We start from the raw sequence: 11,967 nt of genomic DNA, 5'->3' as shown, positions 1-11,967 counted from the left end.
CTAGGTTCTGCTTCACACACCGACTTGAACAGCTGAGCTGCTCCTCTTGGCCCCGGTTTTCATGCATATTGTGCTCGAGTCAGGGGCTGTGCCATCGGTCAGCAGTCAATTAGTAATGCAACAGCTGTAAGCTTAAATTGTATACCTACAAGCTAGTAATCTTCCGATATCGTTATGAACATGGAGGACTAAGCGGTAAGATTACCAAAACTGTAGTAAGTTAACCAGCATTTAGCTACCTTACTACAGTAGTACGTGGTTAAACTAGTGAGTAGTTAGTTACCTGCACGCATAGCCCCCACGAGTCCTCGGGTCTATCCGTAATGATAAGCCACGAGCAAGACGCAGCGAACTATGTACGTAGTATAACTTAAGTTACCATATGGCCTATGCAGGTTACTACTATGCAGTGAACCCTGGCCCCTATCTGGGGGCGAAGGTTCGTATTCTGGTATGCATTAGTGTGGAAGTTATTATCCAAAACTGCTTGTGTCAGATTTGCGATTGGTGTACAGTGTAGTAAGCTAATACTTACCATGCAAACAAAACTAACTACTTAAGCTTTTAGCCCTAATGCACGCTATGGTCCACACGCGATCCTTCAGCCCCTTGGCCCCAAGAGGCCCTGGGTAGACCGCCGAACATTGAGAACGTGCGAATGTACTACACTACATAGATCGCTAGGCAACTGCTTATCATCCTGCAAATTTACCTAATGAAGCTTTTTCCATTTAAAAAACAGACTAATGCACTCTAAGCTTCACCCGCAATCCTTCGCCCATTGGACCCCAAGAGAGAGAGGGGTACGTATTGTACCCACAAACGTGGAGCTACGTATTCCACAATCTAAGCTCGATCGCTCAACGCTAATGCGAATGCTAACAGACGCCCTAGACAGGTGGCAGATGAGATCTGGATCAACTGGTGGCCATAGCAGAACAGCACCTACTAAGCTTACTCATCTAGGGCTGCCAGCTATACCTATATAGGAAAAGAGGGAGATCTTCCACTACTAAGCAGATCGATTGCTGACGCATACTAATCAATTGAGTGCTGACAGGCATGCAAGTACCGTTGCCTGTATTACGACGCGGAGTATTCGAGTACAAACAACAAGTGCCGAGGTACGGAGTACAGCTTATAAGCGTGGTGCTCTACTACAACGAGTCACTTAGTACGCATCGTATGGTATCTAATCGAGCAAGTGTATTCTTTGGGTCAACATCCGATGCGTACAATCAATCATGCAATGTTATTTTTGTGTTTGCCGCCTAATCAGTATTAAGAAGTTATGACCAGTATTAGAAGTCATGTAACAATACCTCCTGCGTATGGCTGGACGCCCGTTGAACCCTAAGTGTAGTGGTAGTGGAATGGGGGACAAAACAACACGAGAAACTCCGAAAAAGTGTAACTGAGAGCAATTGTCTGTTGCTCCGCCTACCGTATGACCTGCTGCTATTTCGTTTGAATCGTTTCAAGTACGCAGATAAAGCGTGTTGCTCTTCCCGTGTTGCTCTTTAAGCGCGGATAGCAATCCATCCTCCCTCATCCAGCTTTAGTTTACACTGTAACTAGTACTTTGACAATGGCGGAAATCATCGAGAAAGTCCAGGCGGCTCTGCCAGATCTAACCAAGACGGCCATACAAGTCACCACAGTTCCAGTTCCAGTTGAAGCCCCAGTTCTGGCTGTAGTTGAAGCCCCGGTTGAGGCTCCAGTTGAGGCTCCAGTTCCGGCTGTAGTTGAAGCTCCAGTTGAAGTTCCAGCTTCAGCTCCAGCTCCGGCTCCAGCTCTTGCTCCAGTTCCAGCTCCAGTAACTGCGATTGGCACGACTACTGCATTTCACAGTCAACCCCTCCGTCCAGGTCCAGTGCTACAGAACCCTTACCACGATGATGTCGCTTTTGCTAGACTCCTCGAGTTATACCTGCCGGCCGAGGTGAAGAAACGCGCCGACAGCGAATTAAATGGACTGGCCGAGGATGCAGTTTCGGAGAAGAATATGAATTGGGTTGCGGATACAGAACGCAATCCTCCCCGAGTCGAGCACTGGGATAGCTGGGGAGTGAAGAAAGACGAGCTCGTTACGAGCCAAGGGTGGAAAGAGTTGTGGCGATGGGGAAAATTAGAGCGGTATGTTGCCTCTTGAGCATGGTTTGAAGTGGCGCATGACAGATGAGACTAATACTACGAATAAAGATTAGCCGCCCTGCCTTCACTCACCAATGAATATGAAGGCTACGCCAGAATAATACAGGTGTTGAAGGTCCACCTGTTTTCCCCGGCTTCCGCAACAACCAACTTCCACCTGATCTTGTCGGACGGCGTGGGTACTCTGCTTCGGTCACACCTAAACGACAACAAGATCGACGACGCAACGCGCGCCCTGCTCCAGTACTCTTATGACCGCCTCACATCCCCTGAGCCAGAGAAGGGATGGACGTCCGGACTGTGGATGACGGAGCGGGCTGGTGGCAGTGATCTGACTCCGACTGAGACCATGGCCACTTACTCGCCGCTTGGTCCAGACGACAAGTCCACGGACGCCGACGGCTTCCCCCTCGGGCCCTGGGTCCTGAATGGTCTCAAGTGGTTCTCGACAAGCACCGAAGGATCAATGGCTATTGCAGTCGCGCGGACTCCCATTGGTCTCAGTGCGTTTTACGTCCCAATGCGTCGCGCCGTGACAGTGAACGGAGTCCCCAGCGTCGAGCTCAATGGCGTCCGTATCCGACGCCTCAAGAACAAGATGGGCACAAAGGGCCTGCCTACCGGCGAGCTCGAGCTCAGTGGCATGCGCGGTTACCTGATCGGCAAGGAAGGCAAGGGTGTCAATGAGATTGGTGTCGTACTCAACATCACCCGTATTCACCTCGCCATGGTCTCCGTGGGCTACGCCGCTCGTGGACTCTCAATTGCCCGCGCCTTCGCACGAGTGCGTAAGGTTGCCCGTGGCACTCAATTGAGCAGCGTGCCGTTGCATATGAAGACGCTCGCCAAGGCCCACGTCACCTATCGCGCGCATTTGGCTCTGTGTATGTTCATTGCGGCGCTTCTAGGCAGAACCGAGCAGCCCAAAGCATCGCTGAACGATTTCGTGCCCGCGAATGCACAGGATGCCGGAGCCCTGCTGAGACTACTCGGCTCTGTCGCCAAGGCCACCGCAACCATGGACTGTGTCGGTGTCTTGCAATGCAGCATGGAATCACTGGGCGGTGTCGGCTACCTCGAAAACGACGAGGCAGGCTTCAATGTCGCTCGAGTGCTCCGAGACTGCACTGCAATCCTAATTGGCGAAGGCACAACGGATGTGATTGCCACTGATGTCGTCAAGGTCTTGAAGGGCCCCATCGGATCCTACGTGGTACAGGCCTACAGCCGCTGGGTGGAGGCTTCTTTGCCCAAGAAGGAGTCCCTGGCACCTGAGGCGGCGATTATAACTCAGCAGTGGTCGGAGTTACAAACCGCTCTTACATCGAACTCAATCGAATACATCACTATGAATGCGCGCGAGATTATGCAGCTGGTTGCCAAGTTGACCGCTGGTGTCCTGCTTCTTGCAGATGCAGCACGCGACGACAATGCTGTCGCAGTCGAGGTAGCTAAGCGTTGGATCCAGCCTCCAACCTTGCTGAGCGGATCAAACGTTGAGCAAGAGCTGTTGCTTGATCAGGAGATTGTATTCGGAGATCAGCCAAAGTGGTTGGGTATTTAAATGTTCCACGAGCAAGAAAGGAAGACGCTCACAACGGTTTCTGTTTGTTTTGTTTTTAGAAGATCATTGGAAATAACGGATTGGTTCTTTCGTGTATATGAGATAATAAAATTGAATATACTACATACAGTAGCGTGGCATGAATTATACGGTATCAATATATATATATCCATGGATCTATCTGACAGTGTACCTACATGTAACCGATCTTGAACACCGCTCTTTCCTCTTTCAATGTTTTAATGTATGCAAGATCTATTTACCTATCTTAGTGATATCCATTCCTAACGTCACAAATACATTGATGGACATCAGTTTGCGTCCATCTCAATGTTTGGTGCGAAACACGATAAGAGAGGGGTTTGACAAACTGCGCACCCTTAACGGATTATGGGATTATGGATCTCATCAGGGTTAGACTATTCTCTCTTCAAATAAATTATGCATGTATAAAAGTTATCGAAGTTAATAGTTTATGAAAACGCATCTTCAGGACTCCCGATAATACGTACTGGGATGTGACCCCTTTTATATCACAAATGCTGACTATGTGCCTTGGGGCGACGAACGAGCCACCATTTCCAATATCAACAATGCAATTAATCGCAAGCTACAATCTAATATGCGATCTTAACATACAAAACTAAAAAGCCCGTTGTGAGAGACACGACATTCCTATCCATCTATGCCTCAGTCTTGGGGAGCCATTTGACCCTCTTCTCAGCGCGGACATACAAGTTTGTCGGGCGGATGAGCTGGAAGTAAGGCTCGTACTCAACGGCCTCCTCACTTGCTTGGAGGAACTCATAGCGATATACCAACTTGGGGATGAAAATCTTGACTGCCTGAAGCACATAACTGTTGCCAATGCACATGCGCTGGCCTGTAGCAAAGGGGATGAAAGCTCCTTTGGGGATATTGGTGTTGTCTCCAAGCCAGCGGTCTGGGTCGAATCGAGTTGGGTTGTCCCAAGCCTTGGGATTATTGTGGACGTGCCAGGTCTCGGAGATCACGACGGAGTCTTTAGGAAGTTTGTATGCGCCTGGCAAAATACAGTCAACCCTGGAGGTTCGTGCAGGCTGGAATGAGGGACTGTGTCGTCGGAGGGTCTCCTTGACGTAAGCATCGAGGAATGGCATGCTGTTGATCAGATCCACGGTGCACTCTGTGTCCGCTGTGAAGCCAAAGTCAATCAACTCTTGCAACAGGCGATCCTGCATGCCGGGGTATTCAACTAGACCATAAATGAGCCATGCCAAGATGGTGGTTGTTGTAGTAAACCCAGCGGCAATGGTAACAATCAAGGGGTCTACGAGACGATCTCTGGGCATCTTATTTCCTTTGTTATCGGTGGCACGTTGCAAATAGTCTGGTTCGAGCGTAGGATGTTAGCAAGGACACACAATATTTCAATCAATCATAAATTAAGGGTCATCACGTACCAACAATATTTTCAGCCTTGAGGGCAGCCTCTTGAAGTTCTAGATCCTCAACACCCTTTGAGGCCGCCTCGATAGCCTCTTCGAAAAGAGAATCGAGACGCTTCTTGGAAGCCCTGAGACGGGCTGGGTCTCCGAAAGGAAGCTTGTTGTACCAGTCACCCTTGGTTGAGATCTTCTTGTTCAGCTCAAGCAAGTGGGCAATCAATCGGGGCACCTCGTGCATGGGTGTGTCGACGGCCTCAAAATGTTTGAAATCCATGCCCAACACTAACTTGCCGATAATTGATGAAGACATCTTAAGCATATACGGCCAAGCGTTCCAGGCCTCATCGCGGTCACCAAGTTCATCAAAGACTGGGAAACTCTCTTCAACCACCTTTTGCATAACAGGTGCATAGTGTCGTACGGCCTTGGGGCCAAGAGCAGGCGATATGAACTTGTGTGACATGCGCCACGCTTCCGTGTTTGTATCAGACACGAAGATGCCGGCATCTGGGTTCTTGAGAGGGCGCATAGGATGACCTTCGATAATGTTTTTGGAGAAGAAATCGCTCTCGGCGAACACGATTGCACTTAGGGTAGCGTCGTTGGTGTGGTATGAAGTGCAGCCCATGTTGACAGTCTTGAAAATAGGACCATACTGCTGATACAATCGCTGATGGTTTCCAACATGGTCCGGAAAGATCTCAAAGTAGTTGCCAACATATGGCAGACCCTGGGGTCCAGGAACTGGTCGCACGGCCCGACCGTCAATGGTAATGGCAACTGGCTCTGCTTGTGCGAGAATATCTGGGACAGACTCAAGAACGGAGTCCTTGGTATTAAAGGCAATTCCTGAGGATATATCAGACAGTGCACACACTAGCATATTGTACTTAGATGGGACACTCACCCTTGGGATGGACAACCGCGAAATGAGAGGCAATCAAATGTTGCAAACCCTCATGGTCGGTACGGTCTGGGATCTCGATGACACGAGCAGTTGATGGGTCTTCGCCCAAGAGATAAAATGAAGCGGACGCCATGTTGTTTCAAAAAAACAAGTCTATCACTACACAAGGGACTAGACGGGTTGGCAAGTGTTTGATATGGGTGCAAAATTTTCACGTCCAGGGTCCTGCGTCTTGAAGACTGGGACCATATATAAGGGTGAATCTTGCCTGGCCGCCTCCGTTATCAGTAGAAGAACCCTGGTCAAAATACACAATGACGAGAACCAGTCAGCACGTAACAAAAGGTATTGAAATGCTCACAAATGCACCCATTTAGGGTAGTATACAGAAATGTCATTGTTACGATTAGGGTTGTACTGTACTGACCAATACCGTCCGAGACGGGAAAAAACGGCCCCCTCCTACGAAGTTTACAGAGTATGGACTATTCAGGTCTTGTGCTATATCCACAATCTCCCAACTAGAGAAATTTGCTTCAACTTACGTCTTCTAGGCAATCTACTAACCATCTCAAAGCACGGTTCGCTAGAGATCGACATGATTATATAAGATGTAACAAATGGTTTACGAGATCTAACTATATATAACAAGCTACCAAAGCGTATCAATTACAGAGGAAAGCGTAATTTCAAGTCATTGTAGAGCATGCAGTCGTGTCCTTAATACTCGACCAGTAGTGAATGCAAGAACTTTCAAATGGGATAGCACGTTCCTTGGGGGCGGACGACCGGTGTATATAGCTGCACCATCCATTAGTAGTTGATTAGTAGGTAGTAAGCAGCAGTACTCAGCACTAGATTAGTAGTACATGCAGTATCAGTAATAACCCAGCAAGGTTAATGAGCTTAAACACGCTGCTTAGCGCTTAGCGTTGAGGTAAATGCTAATAGACGAAAATCGGCGAACGAAAATCGTCAGCTCGCTTAGCAAAGTTCTTCTAAGATTTGGGCGATTCGGTCGGTTTCTTTTTAGTCAGTGCAAGATAGTGCGTTGGTTGTATCGAAAATTACTACTGCGTAGGGATTTTAGGGTTTGTTAAATCACAATCATACGACGACTCGTTTGTTTCGCCCCCCCCCCCCAGCTCACTGAGTGATACATCCCACCTCGCTGACATGTTTATACATCAGGTTATATGTATAGTACAAAGATATGTATTTTGGATAGCGCAATTAGATTATATACTAGTTCAGAACTTACCAATTTTTATAACCTAAACCTCTACTCTCGGCATCTACTTTCAACAAACCTGAACACTCGTCTATACTTGCAAGTCGAAAATGCTTGACCGTGTTGATGTTTTGGTCTGTGGAGGAGGACCAACTGGTCTTCTTACCGGCCTGGGACTTGCGCGCCAGGGAATCTCAACAGTTGTAATTGGTAAGCAGGGAAAAATACTGGCTTGAGGTGATATAGATCCTAACTTGTATAGAAAAATGTAAGAAGTCGGAGCAGGCAAGGTTCGGCCGAGCCAGCTTGTTGTACCCACGAACACTGGAGTTGCTTGACCAAGTGGATGTCTGGGAGTCTATGGCCGAGATTGCTCACATTTCTCGCGGTTACGTCAACTACAATGGAGGAAAGAGAGTGATCTCAGGTACCTATCATTCGATCTTCAACCAATTGCACGGAACCTACTTCGATTATGTTGTGAACATTCGACAAAAGTACTCAGAGCAGATCTTTCGCAAGGCATTCGAAGGATACGGGGGAACCTTTTATGAGCAATATGAGCTGCTTTCAATTGTCCAGGACAACAATGCTGCCGATGACTATGCGTTGACCGTACGAGTGAAAAACAATGTCACTGGAGAAGAACATCAAGTTAAATGGTGAGTTATCATGCTTTCATAGAGAATGTTCAAGCTAATTTTTTTTTTTTTTTTTTATTTTTTACCTTATACAGCAAGTACCTCGTCGGTGCTGATGGAAAGAATTCCGCTGTTCGTCAGCTTGTTGAAATTCCATTCACAGGTGACAACACCGGGATCAAATGGTTCCGAATGGATGCTGTTGTGAAGACCGATATGCCGGATGCCCGTGTCGGCATGGCATCTATCGAATCTCCTGTGTATGGCCACGTCTTGTGGATGTGCCAGGACCATGGCCGAACTCGTATCGGCTTCTCTCTGCCACCCAAGCTTGCCGATAGATTCGGTTCTGAAATTACCGAAGCCGAAGTCCGACAAGCAGCCAAAGAGGCAGTGGCACCATTTAGTCTTGAGTTCGAGACAGTCGACTGGTGGACATTGTACAGGCAAGTTTATAAGTTTGGTTTTCTTTAGCCGTATATTGAATGCTAATTATTTGAACAGTGTCGGACAAAGAGTGGCCGATACCTTCAGAAACAAGAGGGTCTTCCTAGCGGGAGATGCATGCCACTCTCATTCTTCCGGCGCTGGCCAAGGTATGAATGCAGGCGCTCAAGACGCCTTGAACCTTTCTTGGAAATTGGGTGGATTCCTGAAAGGCTGGTATGATGAATCAGTCTTGGATACATATGAGCAGGAGAGAAGACCTGAAGCTCAGCGCATCATTGACCAGGACAAGACTCTCTCTGCATTGATCACAGGAAAGATTCCCGAGGGAGTGGGCAGACCCGGTGCTAATTCATTTGAGATTCTCGGAGAATTCATCGCTTCCACAATGCGATACACCCTAGGTCTTGATGTCCACTACGAGACAAATATTCTCAACCAAAAGGCGAACATCGGCCTTACTTCAGCAGGATGGCCGGGCCGTGATGTCCTCCTGCGACGCCCAGGATCTAGAATCCCGGTTCGTTTGCAACAAGTTACTAAGAACGTTGGAAGATTCCATGTTCTCGTATTTACTGGAAATCCGGCATTGACGGGCGACAGCTTGCGCAGCTTGCGATCATACATGGACAGCGAGGAGTCATTCACTCGCGATCTTCCTGATATCTTCGACTACCTCACCATTATTCCAGGCGACTCCCCACAGTCCGATCATTATCTCGGAGTTGCTCGTTGGGGAAAAGCTTTCTATGACTGCGACCAGTCCGCCGCCTGCACATATGGTTTTTCGGCAGCTCTAGGCGGTGTTGTGGTTCTCAGACCCGATGGCATTCTTGGATACTCGGGTGAACTAGGCGAGGGCAAGGCCCTGGGTGAGTATTTCCGCAAGTTTATCAAGGCTATTGTGGCCAGCCCTCAAAAGCCTGACGCTCCTATCGTTGCTGAGACTGAAGCAAAGCCGACCGGTGAAGTCGAGTTCGACGGGGAGGCTGCAGCCTCTAAGCTAGTTGTGAATGGAGTCAATGGAGTTCACTCCGAGACTGAGACTCCAATTGTGAATGGAGCGCACTCTGAAGCTGAGGCTCCAGTTGTGAAGGGAGTGCACTCCGAGACTGAGACTCCAGTTGCGAATGGAGGTCACTCCGAGACTGAGACTCCAGTTGCGAATGGAGGTCACTCCGAGACTGAGACCCCAATTGTGAAGGGAGCGCACCCCGACATTCAGACTCCAATTTTGAATGAAGTTCACTCTGACATTCAGACTTCAATCCCTATAAGGGAGGCCCCTGCGCCTATTGCAGCGTGAAGATTTACTGAGGCAATTTGTACATTCATTAGCAGAATTATTTCTTCTACGGGAGTCCGACTGTGATTGTGTTCAGATTGAGGACTTCTATGGTGTTTCGACTTGTTTGGCCTCTTGCTACTTTCATCTCATAGACTTATATTGATTATTTAGTTAGCAAACATCATATCTTCCATTGAATAACATGACTCTTGTTGACTTCGCCCTTCCCCTCATGTACTCAAGCTATTATCCACCTTGGATTCTTTTTGATCCTTCGGCACTTGACTTGTCCGAGAATGAATTTGCCAAGAGAACGAGAAATCATTTTCTCGTGTTCATCCAAAAGCCAAGCATCTCTCGCGATTCAAAGTGGATAAGCAGACGACTAACAAACGGCGAACGCTACCTAATCCGGGGAGAGTTTTTGAAAAAGGCAAAAGAACCAGAGTTTGATCCAAATCTTGCGAACATTAACATTTGAGCCCTACACTGGGTCCGTGGCTCTTTGCATGTAAATCGGACCTCGGCTCTGGATATGGATACGAGGGAACATGCAGATCGATTGGAACAACGCCTGCCTAGGTTTGTGGCCGTGGTATCTGGAGTATGAGATTGGCCCAGATAATACAGTTAACCGAGAGGCCAAGATAACATGGCCGATCAATTGGCCAATATGGCATGGTCAATAAACTGGCCAAGAAGCCAAGATATGCACCAGTTCCACGTAGAACAGTCCTAAATTCCTAATACGAGAGATATGACTAAATCTTCCGGGTGGGGGCTGGGTACTCTGTGAAGCTATCCTTATTAGCCAAACGGCGAGATAAACTCATAAATCCTGACTAGTAGCATCCCAAAAGCGCTTAGCTGCAGGGAACTAGACCCTCTCGCTAACTCAAACTATATAGTAAGCTTAATAAAAGGGAATTAACCTTACCAGAAGTGCGCTATGATCCGTTGATCGGTATCAGCTCAATAAGCGCTAAAAAGCTTATTTTAGCTTGCACTCTTCACTTTAATATACTGCGTACCAGTAGGCAGCCAATCCAATCTTCCAGTGGGGGCTGTTGCTCTCGTAGAATCTATCCTAACTAGGTAAAAACTGAGATAAAGCCCGCCTAGTGTAATGCCCCGAATCGCTTAGCAGCAGAAACTAGACCCGGAAACTGATCTTACTGCCTAGACATACACTACCTAACTATCAGCTCTAAGCTCTAAAGAGCTTATTCTAGTTTGTCCTCAGAATTATTCACTCAACGGGCTCCCAGACGGTGTGCTACGGCTTATGCATCCGTAGTAGTATGTAGCTGCCAGCACTAATGACTTAGTGGTAAGAAACCACTCGCGTATGTGTATGTTTCGTAGTTTATATTAAATGTTGGATACGACCAGCGTTAGTGCCCATGGGCCATAACGTGCTTTGAGCCTAAACGCATTTCTCGTATCGCATCCATTGATAGCGATACAACCTCAAAATCGCAATTTGCCTTGGGACCCCTACCACAACGTGCGAGTTTTGGGACTTAATGTAGATTTGTCCAGTAGAATCAACTAAATAACCGAAAATCAATATAACTGACTAGCTGATATTGTGCTGAATTTCACTAGATCTTACTCAGGGCTGAGTCACTTGAGTAGGGCGAGCTATTCGTGCTTGGCATTTAGCCCTAATAGGAACTCGTCGATGAAACATCGTCTCGAGTCTCGCGACAGTTTTCGAAATCCGCTCACCGTTTTACATAAACTTGAGACATAATCTTTAGCTTAGATCTTGATGGATCAGATATCTTAGACACTTTGCATTAATTAACCTAGACAATGTTGTGGCGTGGTATGCAAGTAAACTGATTTAAAATGCCATTTGTCCGAGAACACGTACATTGCATTGCACGTATACTATACATGTAGTTAGTAGGTACGGCATGGTCCGTGGACACTAGCATCGGGAAGCGCCGACAGCACAATTAATCTATGTCGATAACTAACTTATACCTAGTCGATAGTTACTCTATAGACTCTGTACGTACGGACTTTTCGGAATTATTCCAATCCAGGGCTAGATCGATCCACGCTGTGACGAGCCACGTCAAAGATGTGCAAATGGCGCATGGTTTCTCCACTTTGAGCAGGCGCAGAGGCGTTGATTAGAGCAAACTTGTATGACACAGATCACTGTCGATCCTTCCTCACACGTACGGTATCTAGTTCGTTGCTCCCTAGTGTGGAACATTAGATTCAACGTTCAAACACGCTAAATGAAGGCAAATTTCGGCCACTTGTCGTGATATCAATAAACTACTATGAAGCA

General features: G+C 47.5%; 3 protein-coding genes across 3 annotated transcripts; 2 read left to right on the top strand and 1 right to left on the bottom strand.

Moving 5' to 3' along the window:
- Positions 1-1,588: 1,588 nt before the first annotated feature.
- Positions 1,589-3,718, top strand: EYB26_005509 (uncharacterized protein; the record flags this gene model as incomplete). The annotated part of the gene is made up of 2 exons (XM_054264794.1): positions 1,589-2,136; positions 2,203-3,718. The coding sequence occupies 2 exons, from the start codon at positions 1,589-1,591 to the stop codon at positions 3,716-3,718; spliced, it is 2,064 nt and encodes a 687-aa protein (XP_054120769.1).
- Positions 3,719-4,401: 683 nt separating this feature from the next.
- On the bottom strand, positions 4,402-6,185 carry EYB26_005508 (uncharacterized protein; the record flags this gene model as incomplete). Its single annotated transcript, XM_054264793.1, has 3 exons — positions 4,402-5,087; positions 5,161-5,994; positions 6,053-6,185. 3 exons carry the CDS (start codon positions 6,183-6,185, stop codon positions 4,402-4,404), a joined length of 1,653 nt encoding a protein of 550 aa, XP_054120768.1.
- A 1,208-nt stretch (positions 6,186-7,393) lies between these two features.
- Positions 7,394-9,677, top strand: EYB26_005507 (uncharacterized protein; the record flags this gene model as incomplete). Its single annotated transcript, XM_054264792.1, has 4 exons — positions 7,394-7,493; positions 7,546-7,945; positions 8,020-8,370; positions 8,429-9,677. 4 exons carry the CDS (start codon positions 7,394-7,396, stop codon positions 9,675-9,677), a joined length of 2,100 nt encoding a protein of 699 aa, XP_054120767.1.
- Between the last annotated feature and the right edge of the window lie 2,290 nt (positions 9,678-11,967).

The sequence above is a fragment of the Talaromyces marneffei genome, chromosome 4 (assembly GCF_009556855.1).
Source record: "Talaromyces marneffei chromosome 4, complete sequence".
Lineage (NCBI taxonomy): Eukaryota > Fungi > Ascomycota > Eurotiomycetes > Eurotiales > Trichocomaceae > Talaromyces > Talaromyces marneffei.
Note: the sequence above shows the minus strand (reverse complement) of the source record. Positions and strands in the feature narration are given on the sequence as shown.